This window comes from Scleropages formosus, chromosome 25, assembly GCF_900964775.1.
Source record: "Scleropages formosus chromosome 25, fSclFor1.1, whole genome shotgun sequence".
NCBI classification, from domain to species: Eukaryota; Metazoa; Chordata; class Actinopteri; order Osteoglossiformes; family Osteoglossidae; genus Scleropages; species Scleropages formosus.
The window spans coordinates 3,906,097-3,925,098 of NC_041830.1; the positions used below are offsets into that span (position 1 = coordinate 3,906,097).

Genomic DNA, 19,002 nt, shown 5'->3' on the forward strand with positions numbered 1-19,002 from the left:
CCGCAACTGTCCCCGGTGCTCCCCTGGACTCACCTTCGTGTCTTTGGAGGTCCCTTGGGGTGGTCGCACTGGGCATGCGGCACGGAGATGCTCCTGGGACCCGCAATAGAGATGCAGTTTCCCCACCAGGCGCCGTCTCCTTTCTTCTCTCCTGAGCTGGTCCTCCTCTGGGCCGGCCCCCGGGGGGAGGGTCTGGTCTCCCCGGGGTTGTCGACTCCTGCCAAGGTTGTCAATGGCGATGGCGGTCTCTACAAACCGGTCGAAGTCCCCATCCTCACCCCTGTGCGTGAGCTCATCCTGGATCCGGGGGTTCAGCCCTTTGCAGAACAGGTGAGGAGGGCACGAGAGTTCCATCCGCTCTTGGCCGCGAGGGGTCTGAACTCAAGAGCGTACTCAGCCACGCTTCTATTTTCCTGGGTGAGACGCATGAGACAATTACCCACCGCGCGCCCCGCGTGTGGGTGGTCAAAAACTCCTTTGAACTTCTCGCAAAAAGCGGCATAGGTAGTTCTTTGGCGAGTGCGCCACCCAGTGGCTGCCCATGCCCGGGCTGGACCGGTCAACAAGGATAGGACAAAAGTGATTTTAGCTGCGTCCATCTGATACATGTGAGGAGAACACTCAAAGACCAACTCGCACTGCATCAGAAAGTCCTAACATTGATCGAGCGAACCGTCATACCTCTCTGGGATCGCGATCCTTGCGACCATACCGGTTGCCTCGGGTGGTGCGGGCGGGGCAGGCGCAGCAGGAGTCGCGGGTGCCCTCTGGGAGGCGGGTTGGAGAATACCTCTTGCCAGGAGAGCCTGGATCAATCCTTCTATCGTTTCTTGTAGGCGCTGCAGTGACTGGCCTTGCGCTCCCAAAATGTCGCCTTGCGTGGCGAGCGCCGTACGCAGTTTCGCATACTCCGCTGAGTCATGGTAGCTGGCGGAACCTTCTGTCATGGTTGCGCTTAGCAAGGACGGACTCAAGTGCAGAGTTATCGTACACCGATGTTTAATGAAGCCAAATCAGAATCCAAAAAGCAAAGTCGAGGGACAGGCGTGGGTCAGACGATCAGCAAACGTAGTACAAAAGGCTAGGCAAAGAACGTGGTCAGGAATACACAGGCAAAAGTCGATGTCGGAGTAGGTTCACTGAAGCATGGCTCGAAGGGACACAAAGGAGGCAAAACAAGGTTCCACATCTGGGCTTCCTCGGCTTCCCTCTTTATTGCCGTTCCCATTAGGAAACGGCAGGTGTCGCCGATGTGCCAGCTGCGGGGGACGTGACACACAGGATTATCAAAGTGTTTTATACCATAATTTTTGCCATTGTATATTACACAGGCAGCTGTCTGTAGAATTGAGTCAGACATGAAATAAAAAGCTGATAGTGACAGATGGTGCTTTGTAAATTTATTGCATTTTTGTAGCTTTTAGAAGGTCAGGAGAGAAGTAGGTGTAAAGTAGATCAATTTTGAAACTCTTCTTCAATCCTAGAAAGATTTCTACAGTTGTAAGATAGAGAGGAAGATCTTTTCATCACAAACCAAGCACCTACAAACTTTTGATTTTGGACCTGTTGTGACCGGGAACACCACATGGCCAAAGGTGGAGCAGCATAGTGCTTGATCAAGTTCTTGAGTACTAATCCATTGACCATCTTTTAAGCTGTAATCACAGTGTTGATCTTGATACAGGCAGCTACAGGTTTGCCAGTAGAGAGATTCAAGGAGTGGAGATACATGAAAATACTTTGGCTGATCAAGCACAACCCGTATTGTGGCATTTTGGATCAGCTGGAAAGGCCTGATGGCAGAGGCAAGAAGACCACACGGGAGACAGTGAGCCAACACAAAGAGCTACATGGTGTGAGAGAGGTGTGAGGTTGATCCCTGCAAATCTTATAGATGAGGTTTCTGTAGGATTAGGTTATTGCTTTAGTGTGCTGTGAAAAGCATAAACTTGTGACAATTGTTGAAGCAACATGGTGAAGCAGATGAAATGATCAAATTGTCCACTATGTCAGAGAGTGCCAGACGTGGATGGATCTGCTGCAAGAGAATGCATTTATTTTGGTTGGAGAAATAAGAGAAAGGGCTGTGCATGATCAGCAGAGCACAATAGGAGAACACTTGAGAGGCGATGAGAGAGCCAAAGGAGGCAGTGTAGATGGAGAAGAGTGAGGGGCAGTTACACTAAAGGAAAAACAGGAAGCCATGTCAAACCATCTTGTAAGATATACTTAACAAGCAAGACTGAAACTATTTCAGGAATGATGCTTTCCATGCTGTTATTGAGAGAAAAGCATAATCTGATGATTGACAGTGTCTAAATACTGCAGAGAGATGAAAGAGCATGAGGTCAGAGGAAAGGGAGACAGCTCTAGTCAACTGGAGAACTTCAAGCACTGCGCAGAATGCAGGCTGGGTGGAATCACTAGTCACTGGCTTTCAGCTGTGGATTGAGTTAGAATCCAGAGGTTTCATGAACAGCAACAAAATTTAAAGATTGGAAGGAACCAGAGGTGAGTGAGGAATTAAAGGTGGAAGGAATAAAAGGAACAAAGTGGACAAATGTACTCCAACGAAAGAGCAGGAATGGGATACAGAGAGAAGTTAGTTTCTTGGTCTGAGAGCAGAAGGTCAGAAATATAACTTTCCAAAAGGGTTGAAATTCAAGGCTTTGCAGGGAGTCCTGACATAAATAGAGGAAATGGATGACAAGAACCTGTTGGTGATAGAATAAAGCTTGTTTTTAATGAACAAGGCAAAACTGTCAACTGTGAGGAAGAAGAAATGAGAGGAGGAAGGGTGAGGAGGGAAGAAAAAATTGATGAGAAGTTTATATAGATATTTGGCTGCAGACTTGTTAAGCAGAGTGAAAGAACTGAAGAAGATCCATATAACTTGTTGAGTCTGGGAGAATTTTTAGATTTCCACAATTTTCTTTCAACAGCATGGAGTTGTGTTCTATTATTATTATTATCCGTCCTGGGTGTGTCCCCTCCCGCTCCGGCCTTACGCCCTGTGTTACCGGGTAGGCTCCGGTTCCCCGCGACCCCATATGGGACAGGCGGTTCTGAAAATGTGTGTGTGTGTGTGTGTATTATTATTATTATTATTATTATTATTATTATTATTATTTTATTTTTTTATAGAGCGCTCTTCTCACGCAGTGACACAAAGCGCTTTAACACAGACAAAGGCAAGAAAAACAGGTACAAACAAAGAAGACGGTCAACTAATGGCTACCATAATGAAGAACTTATTATAGAGCTATAAGTATACCTACTGACCACTGGGGAAAGGAACAAAAACTCCCAACTGAAAGTTGAGGGAGAAAAAACCTCTGGGGGTCCACGGGCCAGTGGTAGCCCACCCCTCCTGGGCATTCTAGAAAATAACAATTTGTAAGCCAGTGTTTAACAAGTAATTATAATGTTGGTGAATGGCATCTTGGATCCCCGACTCGGCATGGAACGTATCGATCGTCACGGCAGATGGACATTATCCTCTGTCAGCATGGGATTCGTCTGTCACCACTGGCCAGCCTCCTCAGGTCTTATGTAGCGAGGTAGTGCTCAACAAGAAGATAGGACAGAGTTAGTAATTTGTTACTTAAGTAAATTTAAAATGCATTTTTGTAAAGGTGATAAAATAAATAACCAAGGCAAGTTGAATTACATTACGAGGTGGAATGCCTGAGTGAACATATAAGTCTTAAGTCGGGATTTGAAAACAGAAATAGACGGGGCATTTCTGACAGTAACTGGTAGACTATTCCACAGTTTAGGTGCTCTATAACTAAAGGCGCGACCTCCTACTGAGGTCTCATTGATCACAGGTTCTTTAAGGTAACCTGCATCTAATGAACGGAGATATCGTCCTGGGATATAAAGATTAATGATCTCACAAAGGTAAGCCAGGGCAATGCCATGTATTGCCTTATAGGTCAAAAGCAGGATTTTATAATCAACTCTATAAGAGACCGGGAGCCAGTGCAAGGATTTAAGTACCAGTGTTATATGGTCGTACTTCCTAGTTCTAGTAACAATTCTCACAGCAGCATTTTGTACCAACTGTAGCCTGGATACAGTCTGGTACGGACAACCCGACAATAAAGCATTACAGTAATCCAGCCTGCTGGAAACAAAAGCATGAACCAGTCTCTCAGAATCCCGTCTACAAAGGAATCGCCACATTTTAGCTATGCTTCTTAATTGAAGGAAGCACGACTTAATCAAAACATTTACATGCGATACAAATGACAGCTTTCCATCCAGCAGGACACCCAAATCCTTGACACAATCGGTACGCTTGAAGGTAATACCATTTGTTGTAAAGATTGACGTGATTGTGTCGAGAGTTTTAGCATCACCACCCACCACAAGTACCTCTGTTTTACTGGCATTTCGAGATAAAAAATTATTACTCATCCATAATTTTATACTGGTAAAACAATTAGTTAACGACACCACATGTGATGGATCATCAGGCTTGAACGATACATAAAGCTGTGTGTCATCAGCATACGAATGGAAATTAACATTGTGCTTGCGAATAATATCACCCAGTGGTAACATATAAAGTGAGAAAAGTAATGGACCCAACACGGAGCCCTGCGGCACACCATACTGAGCTGTAGTAGAGATGGACAGGGTGCTGTCATCGGATTTCAATACAAATTGTTCACGGTTTGCTAAATACGATTCAAACCACTTCAGAACAGTACCTCTTAGTCCAACCAGGTTTCCAAGTCTACTCAGTAAGATAGTATAGTCAACAGTATCAAACGCAGCACTCAAGTCAAGTAACATAAGAATAGAAATCTGACCAGCATCAGAAGAAATGAGAATATCATTAACAACATGTGTGAGCGCCATTTCAGTGCTGTGACCAGTGCGGAAACCAGACTTAAATTTTTCAAATATATAATAGTGATTAAGATATTTTACAATTTGGAAAGCTACGATTTTTTTCTAGAATTTTGGATAAAAACGGTAAATTGGAGATCGGTCTATAATTACATCGGTTATTACAGTCCAGATCCGATTTCTTTAGTAGGGGTCTAATAACGGCAATTTTAAGGGCTTTTGGAACAGAGCCATTTAGTAACAACGTATTAATAATATTAACAATAGGTTCTGCAAGCACGGAAACTGCAGCTTTCAGTAATTTAGTGGGGATTGGGTCTAAAGGACAGGTACTAGTACTTTTCATAGAGCGAATTAGCACAGTAATTTCTTCTACAGTTATTACGTCGAAGTTACTGAGATAGTGCGGACAACTAATATCGTCAGAAGCGCTTATGTTTGCTAAAACCAAACTAGAAGGCACTATGGATTTGCGGATATTCACTAATTTATTATTGAAAAACTACATAAATTCATCATTAGTAATGGTAGTAGAAATACATTGTTTATCTTTGTGTTTGCCAGTTAAGTAAGCGATGGTATTAAACAGGAAGCGTGGGTTCTTGTGATTTTCATCAATTAACTTTGCGTAGTATTCGGATCTGGCATGAAAAAGTGCCTTTCTATATTTTTTTAGACAATCGGACCAGGCTACATAATAAACGTTTAGTTTAGTTGAACGCCATTTACGCTCTAATTTACGACATTCTAACTTTATTGCACGAGTTGATTCGTTGAACCATGGCGAGTTTCTTTATATTTCGAATAAGTTTAGTTTTTGGTGGAGCTGCAGAATCAAGGGCGAATTTTACCACCGAATTATAATCTAGAGCCATCTGATCAATATCTACACTCGTTCCAAAATCCGAGCTTCTAATATTATTAATAATTTTAGCAGTAGTAGTGTCATCAATATGCCACACGATTTTGGTCTTACTATTGTCCGACGGCACGGGCAGGTATAGATCAAAGGTTACTAAATGATGATCAGAAATAGCCTCGTTTAAAGGAATAATGTTTACATGATGAACATCAACGCCGTAGGTTATGACGAGATCAAGCGTATGGTTACGGGAATGAGTAGGACCGGTAATAACTTGGGGTAAAACCGACGGAGTTTAAGAGAGACAGAAAACTATTAGCGAGAGTATCCGACGACACGTCTACATGAATATTGAAATCACCCATCAGGATTATTTTATCATGGTTAACGACTAAATCACAAGGGGGTGCAGTGGCGCAGTGAGTTGGACCGGGTCCTGCTCTCTGGTGGATCTGGGGTCTGCTTGGGGTGCTTTGCGGCGGACTGGCGTCCCGTCCTGGGTGTGTCCCTCCCCCTCCGGCCTTACTCCCTGAGTTGCCGGGTAGGCTCCGGTTCCCTGCGACCCCGTATGGGACAAGCGGTTCAGAATGACTAAATCGATTATGAAGTTGCTAAATTCCTCGAGAAAAGAGGAGTACAGTCCAGGTGGACGGTAGATAAGGAATGTAATTATATATTGGGGTTTGATGTGAAATCTAGCTGTAGAACTTCAAACGACGCAAAATAATCACAATTTCTCTGTGTTATTTGTAATCTAGTATTAAAAAGAACACCGACTCCACCTCCACAACGCACAGAACGAGATTTATGGAAATAATCATATCCGTCCAGAGCGGCTTCTATTAGCGGAATAGTATCGGACTCACCGAGCCAGGTTTCGGTAAGAAAGAATAGATCGGACTTATAACTTAATATTAAGTCGTTTACTAGGACAGCTTTACTCGTTAGTGAACGAATACTTAACAGACAGCATTTTATATTACAGTTTGGCCTCGGTGGTAAGTTGAGAATGTTTGTTTTAATGTATTTTAGGTTGGTGCAAACGCTCTTATCACTAAGTTTAGTTAAACGCCGTGGCCTTATAGTTTGAATGTTTTGGCTGCACTTAACGCTTTTATTTAAAGTTTTTAGGCCCACACTGGACAAGGCACAAGAAACCCCATTACATGAGAAATGACTACTGATATCAGAACAAGTAACAGACCCATCAATACACAAAGCTGCTAAAGGAAATGATCCATGGACCATGAGTCAGTCCTGCAACTTGCAGGCCAAGTTCTGGGACAGAACAAACAAACTCCTACAGTTGAGGTGTACACCATCACGCGTGAAAAACCTGGGCCTTTCCCAGAAATCATCCCAGTTATTAACAAATGATATACAATTTGAGCGGCACCACATCTCCAACCACCTGTTAAAAGATACCAATCTACTGTACACTATGTCCCCCATGAAGAGTTTAGGTAAAGGACCAGACACTATTAGATTACGACATTTCCTTCTGGCCTTGTAACACATAGAAATAAATCGTCTCTTTAACACCGCAGACTGTTGATAACGAATATCATTACCACCAACATGCACCATCGTAGTCGACACGGCATTATCGGCCAGAGAACTGACACAAGCCTCCATGTCGAACACACGTGCGCGTGGGAAACACTTAACCTTTACATTTCGATTCCCGGGCCCCCGAACCTTAACATTTCGGACAGCCGAATCCCCCAAAATGAGCACATTATTATTATTATTATTATTATTATTAGGTGAACTGCTTAGAGCCGAAAATCTATTTTGGGTTTGGACGGGAGAACCCGAACCAGGAACCCATAGCTTAGGCTTCGCTTTCGACTTCTTACTCCGACCCATAACCCAGTCGCCGTGAGAGCGCTCCGGTGTACTCGGCTTCTCGTTAGCTGTACTGGGACCTGTAAGTGTCGACGCCTAGTTCGACACTACGGAGGCATCGGGACAGACCGAGTCCAACCAACTCTCCGTTTCTCGTATAGAAATCAAATTCTTAATGAGCTCTTCTAAATCGCGGACCTTCCGCACCAAGTCATTATTTGTCACGCATTTTGAGCAAATGAAATGTTCTACAATGTCAGCAGGTGCAACCAAACAAAACATGTTACATGATACACAACACACAGGTATGCCGTCAGACGATACATTCAGGATATAACTTACATCGAACAGGGACTCCATTCTTTCCAAAGATGCCGTCTCAGCAACCGGATTATTAGCATGAAGTGTATCTGATAACCATGTGTGGTTCATCCTAACCTGGAAGTTAGAGGACAGAGAAAGTGACAGAAAAGGATAATGTTGAAAGGACATTGGTGGGGTCATCTGTGGGTCATAAGTATGCAAATTTAACAGTGGATTGGAGAGAGGTTTGGATGGTAGAGGAGAGGGAAGAGAATGGGAAGGATTTTAAGTTATGCTGCAATGTGACCAAGGTGAAGAGTGAAGTAAGGGTGGTGATAGATAGATAGAAGGAGAAAGTTATACATAAAGCGCAGTATCAGAGAAGACCAAGAAAGACAGAATTCTGGAAAAAGACAAGGTTATGATGGTTGTCTACCCTATGAGTGGCAGAGGACTGGGACACAGAGAGGTCAAAGGCCTATAGGTGTGACAAAAGGCTGGTTACTTGAATGTCCTGAAGACGTAAAATGAAACCTCCCAGGAGGAACTCAGTGGAGTGTTGTCCATTGGGAGGAAATTCAATAAAATGTCAAGGTCATCCAAGAAGCAGCTAGACAGGCCAGGAGGTCATTAGAAGACAATCACATAGAGTGCAATGGGGGCAGTAATAGGGACAGTATGAATCTCAAATGAGGACAAAGATGAAGGCAAGGGAGAACTGAATATTCCCACTGGGAGGGAATACACAGGCCTTGCTTCTACCCCTGCCAAATGCACAAGGGTGTGAGAGGAGGGATAACTGCTGGAAAGAGCTGGCTGTATCACTGTATTTTTAGGGATGATACAAGTTTCAGTGAGGGAAGACTGAGTGAAAGGTGGGAAACACATGAACGTTACACCAGACTGAAAGTACCAGAAGCCCGTGGAGAAGTTAATGAAAGATGAAAGAGTATGATATACCAGGTTATTGTTGTGGAATTCACCGAGTCTACAGTGATGATAATGATATTTGATTGCCAAAGACTTTTCAGTGTCAAAGATTTTTGTGACATGTTAAAACATGGAAAATGGGCAAAGGTACTCATATAGTGGTGGTAGCCTCACTCGGTGCACTCCCCACCAGGATTCCATTGTCTTTGTACCCCAACTGTCAGGTGGCACAATAGGAAGCTAACATACTGTATGTGTTTATGTGGCAAAGACAAATGTGCAAAACTATTAAAACTAGAAGCAAAACTATTTCCTAATTAATAACAAAAACAAGGGGGTGGGTGGCCTGTGCTAAAACCCAGTCTAGATATCACAACACTACTATATTTTAAAATAAGACAGAAAAACTGTAGAACATTAGTATGTGGCACACAAAAATCAATGTTCTAGTTCTATACACAGTGCAACAGACGAGGCTGAACAGGTAAGGTGCTCACCTATTGATGACATTTATTTAGGGAAGTGCTGGGGAGGAGACAAAGGGGGAAAAGGGGGAACCGGGAACGGGTAGATCGTGGGGGTGCTTTGAGATTGGCCGCGCCATCCACGGGCTTGAGGGGGAGGGCGGGGTCGTGGCCGGGATTGGGGTCGTCGTCGGGATCGGGGTTGTGGTCCGGATTGGGGTTGTGGTCGTGGCTATCTCGGGTCACTCTCTCTCTCCTGCTCCTCCATTTCTCTCTCTCTCTCTCACTGGCGGGTCCGGGGGAAGAAATAGAGGCTTTAATTAGTCCTGGCTGTGGCTGGCTGATCCCTGACTCCTCCCCCCTTCCTGGCCACCGCAGCGTGTTACACACAGTTTACATATAGGTAACGTGTAGGATTATAACAGCAGTACAAAACACCAAGTAAATTTAAATTTACCATGTTGAAGTGTAACTGTAGCTACAGCTCTCTGGTGCAATATAATGCACCAAACAGTGCTGATATTTTCTTTAAGCACACAGTGCACATCCTAATGTCATCTGAATTCACCTGAAGTTTATTTTTAGCAACAGCTGAAAGTATGTTGAATGTTGAATGTCAATTGAGTCACGTGCTGTAGAGTTCATGTAAAAATGTACACCAGGTAAGGCTAGAATGTTAAAAGGTTGATAATTTTATAAATAATTATATATTATACATAATCTTACATTACTTAATGATTCACACAAATTAGGTTTTTAGTAATCATTTTATCAGACAAGTGGAACAAATTAAAAAGCCTTCCCAGGTGCAATTAAAAAAATAGGTACCAAGTGTACACAAAAACACACAGTTTTTCTCTTGCATATTCTTGTTCAGTGGAGCTGTTTAAAGAACAGAAAGAGCTTTCACCTGAAGGATTTTCAGTAAATAACACTGTGCTCAATGTGTATGGCCCAAGGCAGTCCAGGGCATTATTTGGTGGACTCTCTGAAATGCCAACAATGGTTTACCATGTTACTATATAGAAAAACGAATACTTATAATAGCCCTTATGTAACATAAATGCAGAAGCAGTGTTAACCTGTATAAATAATCTATCAATCTCTTTGTTAAAATTTAGACTGGTGAAATGCCCATATGAAAATCTGTTGCTATCCTTGCAACACAAATACTTGTTTTGTAATAGTGTATTGACTGAAATGTTTATAAAATTTCATACTGCAAATTGAATTAGAATAAATTATTCTAATAAATGTATTTTATTGCCTGTTAATGATAAATTTGTCCCATCAAGTTCTGTTAAAGTTGTTTGTCTTCTGCAGGCCATTGCATTTGTATCCCTTTTCTTTATCCTGGTTTCCATCACTACGTTCTGCCTGGAGACCCATCAAGCTTTCAACTTCCCGCAGAACCGCACAAAACCTGTTATGGTGGGGAATGTGACCAAGGAGGAAACAGTCTTAGAGGTGGTGACCTCACCTGAGTTAACTATGGTAGAGGGTGTCTGTGTGGTGTGGTTCACCTTTGAGTTCCTGGTGCGTATTATCTTTTGCCCTGACAAGCTACTTTTCGTCAAGAACATGCTGAATATTATTGACTTTGTAGCCATCCTGCCCTTTTATCTGGAAGTCGGGCTGAGCAGCCTTTCCTCTAAAGCAGCTAGTGATGTGCTGGGCTTCCTGCGAGTGGTCCGTTTTGTACGAATCCTACGAATCTTCAAGCTGACCCGTCACTTCGTCGGGCTGCGTGTCTTAGGTCACACACTACGAGCCAGTGTCAATGAGTTTTGCCTTCTCATCATTTTCTTGGCACTGGGAGTCCTCATCTTTGCAACTATGATCTACTATGCTGAGCGGATTGGTGCAAACCCAGATGATCCCACTGCCACTAACCACACCCACTTCAAAAACATTCCTATCAGTTTCTGGTGGGCTGTGGTGACCATGACAACTCTGGGCTATGGAGATATGTACCCCAAGACCTGGTTGGGAATGATGGTGGGGGCTTTGTGTGCACTTGCTGGTGTGCTAACCATTGCCATGCCTGTACCTGTAATTGTCAACAACTTTGGAATGTACTACTCTCTGGCAATGGCCAAGCAGAAGTTGCCCAAAAGGAAGAAGAAGCACAACCCCAACCCAGATACAATGACAGACTCACCTTCTTTTGGGAAGTCATTGAACAGTTCCCCACGGGAGAGCACCCAAAGTGACACATGCCCATTGGCAGCTGAAGACAGCACAGGTCAAAGCCATGCAGGTAAGATGGGAAGCATGCATTCTAGCTTGTTCCCGTGCTTACCCGTTTGCTGCCCTGACTTGTTCCTAGACCTTCCTTCTCGTCTACTAACTGAGCTGAACCCCAGTCTGCATTTTTGATTTCCTCTTGCTTATATGCTTGACTAAAAATATGCCCCGTGTGAATTTTTTTGTCCTGCTACGGACACTGAAATACAGAACCCAAACGAAATGTGAATATTCTGTTTTATATTCGTAGAACTGTAGTAGATTGTTTTCTTTATTTGAATGATGAATGAGAATAAGAATTGCTTTGTAGCAAACAAAATGATTAACATTGTAATTTGATGGTTAACACATAGTATTGGTGTCATTTGTTGAGAGGTAGAAAAAAATAAAAAAGTCATCATGCCATTGCTTAGAACCACAGGAAAATGTACGAGTGGATATTGCACATAAAGAAATTGATGAAGAGCATCTCTCTGCCACTCCTCACTAGGCTCCAAGCAGAATGGTGATGCCAGTGTGGTGCTGTGTGAAGAGGAGGGCTGCAGCCCTACACAGCCTCTTTCCCCAAGTGAGAAGTGGTCGCTGCACCACTCTCGGTCCCGTGCATGTGTCCAGGAAAAATCCAAGAAGGAGGCCACCTGCTTCCTGCTGACATCCAGCGATTTTACTTGTACCACTGATGCCATCATCCGCTCAGGTACAAGTAATGACAAAAAGGAGAAAATTTTATAGACCCAAGAAGCATATTTCACTAAGGGAAGGAGCGTTGTCAGTAAGAAAGGGTTAGGGATTTACTGTGATGTGTGTGATTTGTCAGTTTGTCACATTAAATCTATTAGGCTCATTGTGTTCATCAGTTTGGTCTCTGACAGCCCAAAAACACAAACATTCTTAAATGCACTTACCTCCAGAAAAAGAAAATGGTAGAATAATATTTTGGCTTCTTCATTTCATTTATTCGGTTAGGCAGTGTTTTTGTGGTCAAATTCTTTTAAGTGCCTACACAAACAGTACTGTCTTTTACATTTGAAATATGACATGACACATTTGACTGATTTTCATTCATGGAATTCTGTTTAATGTTTCCTGCCAGATCGGATGCTGATATAAGACAGGAATCTGACAATTTTGCCTGTTGAGCCATGAAAGGAAGAGAAGGAAACTCACTTGGCTGTAGCCTGCTTAGTCCTGCCCAAGGCAACAGCTACAAACTCATGTTCCAAGAACCCAGTTAGACCATTACTGTAGACTACTAGCTTTCTAAGTTTTGAATGTGGATCTAACTCTAAGGGTTTTGAAAACACACCACAGGAAAGGAAATAAAGTTGATTTGGCAAAATAAATACATAAACAAAATCTGGAGTTATGAAGCAGCCTTATGTTTGAAAGCGTTAAATTTATTTTTAAATTTAAAACATTTCTAAGAAGGTAAAAATGTACTAAATGGTTTGATTCTTGAGAACACTTCAGGTTCCAAGAGAACTTGATAAATTAAAAATCAGCTGGCAAATAGAATAAAAATGACTAAGTTAATTTTATGTTTCACAGGTCATGTAAATTCTTTAAGAATTCTTCAGGGTTCTCCTGAAAAATACAAGATATAAAGAATAATATGCTACAACTAAAGGCTCCTTTAAACTGAAGTTTAGAATACAATTCCTGATATGCTTCTTCTCTGGACAGTCATTTACTGCTGGCACAGAGCCAATACTCTGCACACTACTGGTTTAACAACTGTTTTATGGTGATAGCAATATCAATAGAATTTTTGTCAAGATTCTTGTGAAATTAGAGGTAATAATCCTTAAGTAATAAGGGTTGTGGGTTTGATGACATGTCACATTGGTCTCCTGCATTCATTACTAACTAAAAAAAGGTAATAGTCTTTGGGGAACTCCAAATGCAAATTTTCTGTAAATTGTAAACAATGTATTACAAGGTTTTGTTCATTAGTACACTTGTACCTCAACTTATGAACACAACGGACTGCAAGTCATTTCCTAACTTGGAGTTGTTCATAAATCCACCTTTTATGTCACAATCAATAAAACTGATTTATTTACTGCTTAGGTACTGTTAAGAACATCAGAAAATGAATGCCATAATGAATTGAAGATTTGCTGTAAGACTTTATGGATTCTAATTCCAACAGCTCATACAAAGTCTCTGTCACTCTATACTGAAAACACAAACTGCATAGACAACTGGATTGACAGCAGTTTATTTTTATAACATGGAACAACACTAAAGTCTATTTTAAAATGACTGAAAATAAATCATCTCTACAACCTCATTTTTAAAGTACTATGTTGGTCAATGGGGGGGCGTGGTGGCACAGCAGGTTTGGCGTGTGTCTGTTCTCTGGCAGGTCTGGAGTTCAAGTCTTACTTCAGGTGCCTTGCAGCAGCGGACTGGTGTCCCGCCCTGGGTCTGTACCCTACCCCTCCAGCCTGGCACCCTGTGTTGCAAGGTTGGGCTCCAGTTCACTGCAACCCTGCTTGAGTCAAGCGGTTTCTGACTCTGTGTGTGTGTGTGTGTGTGTGTGTGTGTGTTGTTTGAATGGTGCCGTGTTCCTTCATCAAGTGAAACAGGAGACTCAAACAGTGGAGTAAAGGGAGGGTGAGTTGAATGAATGTATTAAAAGTGTTTCAACTTAAATGCCAACCACACATTTCATAATGAACTTCGCAATACTGGCCACAAGGAAACAAACATGTTTGTCAGTATCTGGTTAATTCATTTGCTGTCAAATTATCATTATAATATAATGTATATGTAAATATACCTCTGTTTATTTATTTGATCTGGGTAATTTCTGTAATCAGAAGTAATAAAATAGATATACACTGTACATCTCCATGAAGCTGCCTGCTCCTCCTCCCAGTGTTTTGTTTTCCCTAATGGTTGAAAGTGGAACTACAGACCATTTTCGCTCTGCAAAACATAAAATAGACGAGTGAGGAAAAAGATACTAAAAACAAATAAACTTAAAAATGTTTGTATCTTCAAGAACTTTGAAGTCAGATGTTCATAATATGAGGTACAAGTGTATTTAATTTCTCAGAACATGTTTTTCAGCTGTAAGCTAGTGTGTACTTTTAGAGATTCAGTAAAATCATACATGTGCATCATAAAATATTTAAATCCTCCTTCTGTATCAGAACATTACTAATTCATTCTGCTGCTATGGGACAAATAAATGGAACAAATGTGAAATGCAAGCTTGATCTTCCAGAATAGCAGTTCACCCAACAACAATGGAAGTTGTTTAGCATTCTAACTTCCACAGCATGAACATTTATATTTAAGTTCTTACAAATAATACTGCTACGGTGCAGTTCTGTTATCATACATTCCATGTCGCATACAACAAAATTGCATGGAGTGGCCTATAAGGGCAGGAATAAAATACATACTAATTCCACAGTGTAGCCACATGGGCAGAACCAAAACTCCAGACAACATTTATTCAACCAAAAATATACTTTTATTAAATTGTGTTGCCTCCTCAAGTTAGTCGAGTTACAATTTTTTGAAGATGAAGATGATTTTTAGACTGGATAACTTAAAATTCTTCACACAGAAAATGTAACAATTGTTTACTCTCCAAGTTGATGGGATGGCAGTAAAGTGCACCCAGATAAAATAATTCAGCTTGATTACACAGAGTTACAGTTCGTGTCTAGTGCTGGTGAGTGTCACTGATTCTAAAAACAGCCATAAAAAAGCAAACTTACTGAAGAGACAAAAAGACAGTGATGAAGGAAGTTGAATGAAAGATTAACATCACACATGTTTATGGGATATACAACAACCATTAGTAAAGAATAGGAGTTGGAGGAGGTAAAATCTAGGAACGGAGTAAGGGATGTTTTATTTACTCTCAAATAGCTTGTATTAATGCAGGATCATGGCAGTGTGTAATCCATCCTGGAAGCATAGGGCATAAGGCAAAGTACATCCTTCCTGCTTTACCACCATGCTGCCCATGTTACGAAAAGTTCAAAAAGTCATTTTTATTATTGCTGGGAAATAACTGGGTTCTTTTTATCTAGTTTTAGGACTTGCATGAAAATCTGATCATGTTTGAAGTCGTATTTAAGCAGAAATAAAGAAAATTCTAAAGGGTTCGCAAACTTTCAAGCACCACTGTATATCCAAGATTTTTCCAGAATCTATCTAGTGAACAAATTGAGGATCACCTGCAGTATTAAGCTTTTATTGATTGACTGAGGGATAAAACTGACTTTAGATTTGCTGTTGTCCAGTCCCAGTGGTTTTAACGGGAGGATGGACATGGACACACATTGCAACTGCTTGTCTAAAGTGGGGGTGTGGTGAGCCAGAGCCTAACCCACCAACACAGGGCACAAGGGGGGAGAGGACACACACTGGATGGGATACCAGTCCACCACAGGGCACCCAAAGCAGGACTTGAACTCCAGACCTACCACAGAGCAGGCCCCCACCAAACCCGCTGCACCACTATTCCCCATGCTAGTGATACACACACACACACACACACATTTTCAGAACCGCTTGTCCCATACGGGGTCACGGGGAACCGGAGCCTACCCGGTAACACAGGGCGTAAGGCCGGAGGGGGAGGGGACACACCCAGGACGGGACGCCAGTCCGTCGCAAGGCACCCCAAGCAGGACTCGAACCCCAGACCCACCGGAGAGCAGGACTGTGGTCCAACCCACTGCGCCACTGCACCCCCCCTGCTAGTGATACAGTGAAAAGAAAATGGAATTGCAATACAGGATTACTAATCCAGGCATAAGTGAAAAATAACAATGAATTGTCCAAATCAAACCAACGAAGGCTCATCAAACTACAACTACAGTTCACCGTTACCTTTATTACAGCAGTCTTACATACGGTTCATTGTATCCTTAACTGAAGGCACCTTGTTGTTATTCTCTGACAACTGGAATGGGAGGTATTGGGAGCTGTCCTGTTTTCTCTTCCCTGTCTATGGTTATATCTGTTCCAGTTCACAGAACCATAATGTTGTGAAGTATCTCAGAAGTGGTAACCTCTTTCTCAGATCCTTCTGTCTTTACAAAAGCAGCAGTACTTTCTAAACAAACTCCTTGGAGTTTCAGATTATGTCCATAAACATATTCATTTATTTATGATTAATGCATATTCTATAAGACAGGTAATGCTATAGAGAAAGCAAAGCTAAAACAATAGAGATTCAATGTGCTTTTATTTCTCAGTTGCATTATAACATAATTACAGTAGTTTCTAATGGCTGTCCATATGTAATGTGATCATGCTGCAGGGCTTTTGCTTGCTTCTCTCTTTCAATAGAATGCCTGCTCTACATCAGGATACATTAGTGTTTTGCACCTAGGCTGTGCAATAGCTATTGTCGTAGCAGTGGAACATACTTTATGCATAGACCTGAAGGATCCAGAACATTTATTGATAAACAGTTCTGTTGCAGTAAAATAATAAAAATGAATTATTTATTTAAAAAATAAGGAAACATATGCTTGAAGTAACTATAGCTTTAGCCAATATTTTAAGACAACCTATCCTATAATTAAACTGAGGGGTATCTTTTTTATTAGACTCTTATTGAATGTGACTTAGAGGTAGAGGGACTTTATAGTGACAACAAAATTAATAGTAACTACCAAGACACTTTCGTTTGAAGTTTGGTTTGTAAACCAATGTATACATCTTATATAACACACACACACACACACACACACACACACACACACACATTTTCAGAACCGCTTGTCCCAGACGGGGTCACGGGGAACCGGAGCCTACCCGGTAACACAGGGCGTAAGGCCGGAGGGGGAAGGGGACACACCCAGGACGGGACGCCAGTCCGCCACAAGGCACCCCAAGCGGGATTCAAACCCCAGACCCACTGGAGAGCAGGACTGTGGTCCAACCCACTCCGCCACTGCACCCCCTTACATCTTATATAACCGAAAACGTATTTCAGTTGCACAAGTAGTTTTGTACTGCTGTTTCAAGTAAAGTTTATGTTGTTACAACCTTTATGAAATATACGTTTGCATGGAGTGCTTACCTGACTACTGAGTATGTCACTTATTTTAATCACCTTTTTTTATTTGATTAAATAATGGACACACAAAATTGTGTAATTATATTTAAACAATTGACCTGAATATTATTTTAAGGTTCTTTCTGAAAGTTACATAGGTGACTTCCTTTTTTACAGTCCAATTCCTCTTGCAAATTCATGGTAATGATGATGAGTCTACACAAGTTTACCGATTTCCTACTTCTTTGGCTTTAGACCATCCGTAACAGGGGCATGCCTAAAGGGGTGGCACAGGGTGGCATCACCCCCCCCAGAAATATTATTGGCCCCCCGGTGCCCCCCAACACCATTGTGCTAGAGTACTGTCAATCTGACAATGCCCAACTCCATTGGTTCAGAGCACTGTCCGAAACTGCTTGATTTGCGATGCGGTCCTACATTTTTCAAACAGGAAGAGAGACACAACTTGACCATAGACCACATCTCTCTTCATGCTATGAACACACTGAATTACGTATTTTTTAAATATTTGTACTGGGGTGTTTTCCTTCTCTACCTCAATAATATGCATAGGTAAACTCCAGATAACAGCAACAGTAGTGAGTGATGTAGCCTACCGACAGCAGAAGGCTATTGAAGCCTTGATTGGCCTTGTAAAGACAACCCTTGTGGGTATAGCGGCTTCAAAAACTCCCAAGAGTCCAATTATTATACTACATAGCTAGTAAGTTAACTTAGCCAACGTAACTTTGGCAGCCTTCCCGTGCCTCCCCCACCCCCCGACTGGTTCTTGACCCCCCAGTGCTATCTCATTTAAAAAATCTTGGAATCACTCCTGTTTACAACACAGGATGTGTTCCTATTTTGAGGAGAATCTAATTGTGAATTGCAAGTAACATATTTAAGAATGTCTTCCTTTTGAAGTAATTTTGACTCGTGCATGTTTTTAGTAAGTGAATTTTATTTCCTGTTTGTTTCTTAAATGCAGAGAACTGCAAAGAAGCTGTTGGCGCTACGTCTAATTACACTTAAGCAGATATGACCACTCTCTGTTGAAGGCAATTAACCAACATGTGTGCAAGTGGCAGTCTCACAGTTCTCATCTTTACACCCTGAAACTATGCCTTGGCAATGGCCAGGGCGCTCCTCCAAGAAGGACAAACCTAGACTCTGTGTTGTGTAAAGTCAGTATCTAAAAAGGTATCAATATGTCTGCTTTCAATGTGTCGTGCATGTACTGCATGGTAAAAAAAACTGTAAGTCATCTGTAAAAAAAAGCTCACTGAAATATATCAGGGTTCACTAGTGGATGCATCACTTAATAATTTTTATAATTTTGTTCAATACTGTTAACAGACTTGAACTGAGGTTGAATTTATTGATGACAGCTACAAGAGATTATTGCCATGCATCTTTGATTGTGAATAATCATTAGATTGCTTTTTCAGCTA

The 19,002-nt window shown here is 41.8% G+C and overlaps 1 protein-coding gene across 2 annotated transcripts in view; it reads left to right on the top strand.

The window, feature by feature from the left end:
• kcnc4 (potassium voltage-gated channel, Shaw-related subfamily, member 4) overlaps positions 1-18,684 on the top strand; it is a 48,577-nt gene extending 29,893 nt beyond the window's left edge. Inside the window, exons 2-4 of one of the 2 annotated variants that reach the window (XM_018741802.2) lie at positions 10,591-11,527; positions 12,005-12,211; positions 18,540-18,684. In XM_018741802.2, coding sequence (XP_018597318.1) covers positions 10,591-11,527; positions 12,005-12,211; positions 18,540-18,583 — 1,188 coding nt within the window. In that variant the 3' untranslated portion in view covers positions 18,584-18,684. Of the gene's footprint in view, positions 1-10,590; positions 11,528-12,004; positions 12,212-12,607; positions 12,872-18,539 lie in introns of those variants that run through there. The other variant, XM_018741804.2, reaches the window with a different exon arrangement.
• Positions 18,685-19,002: the final 318 nt, after the last annotated feature.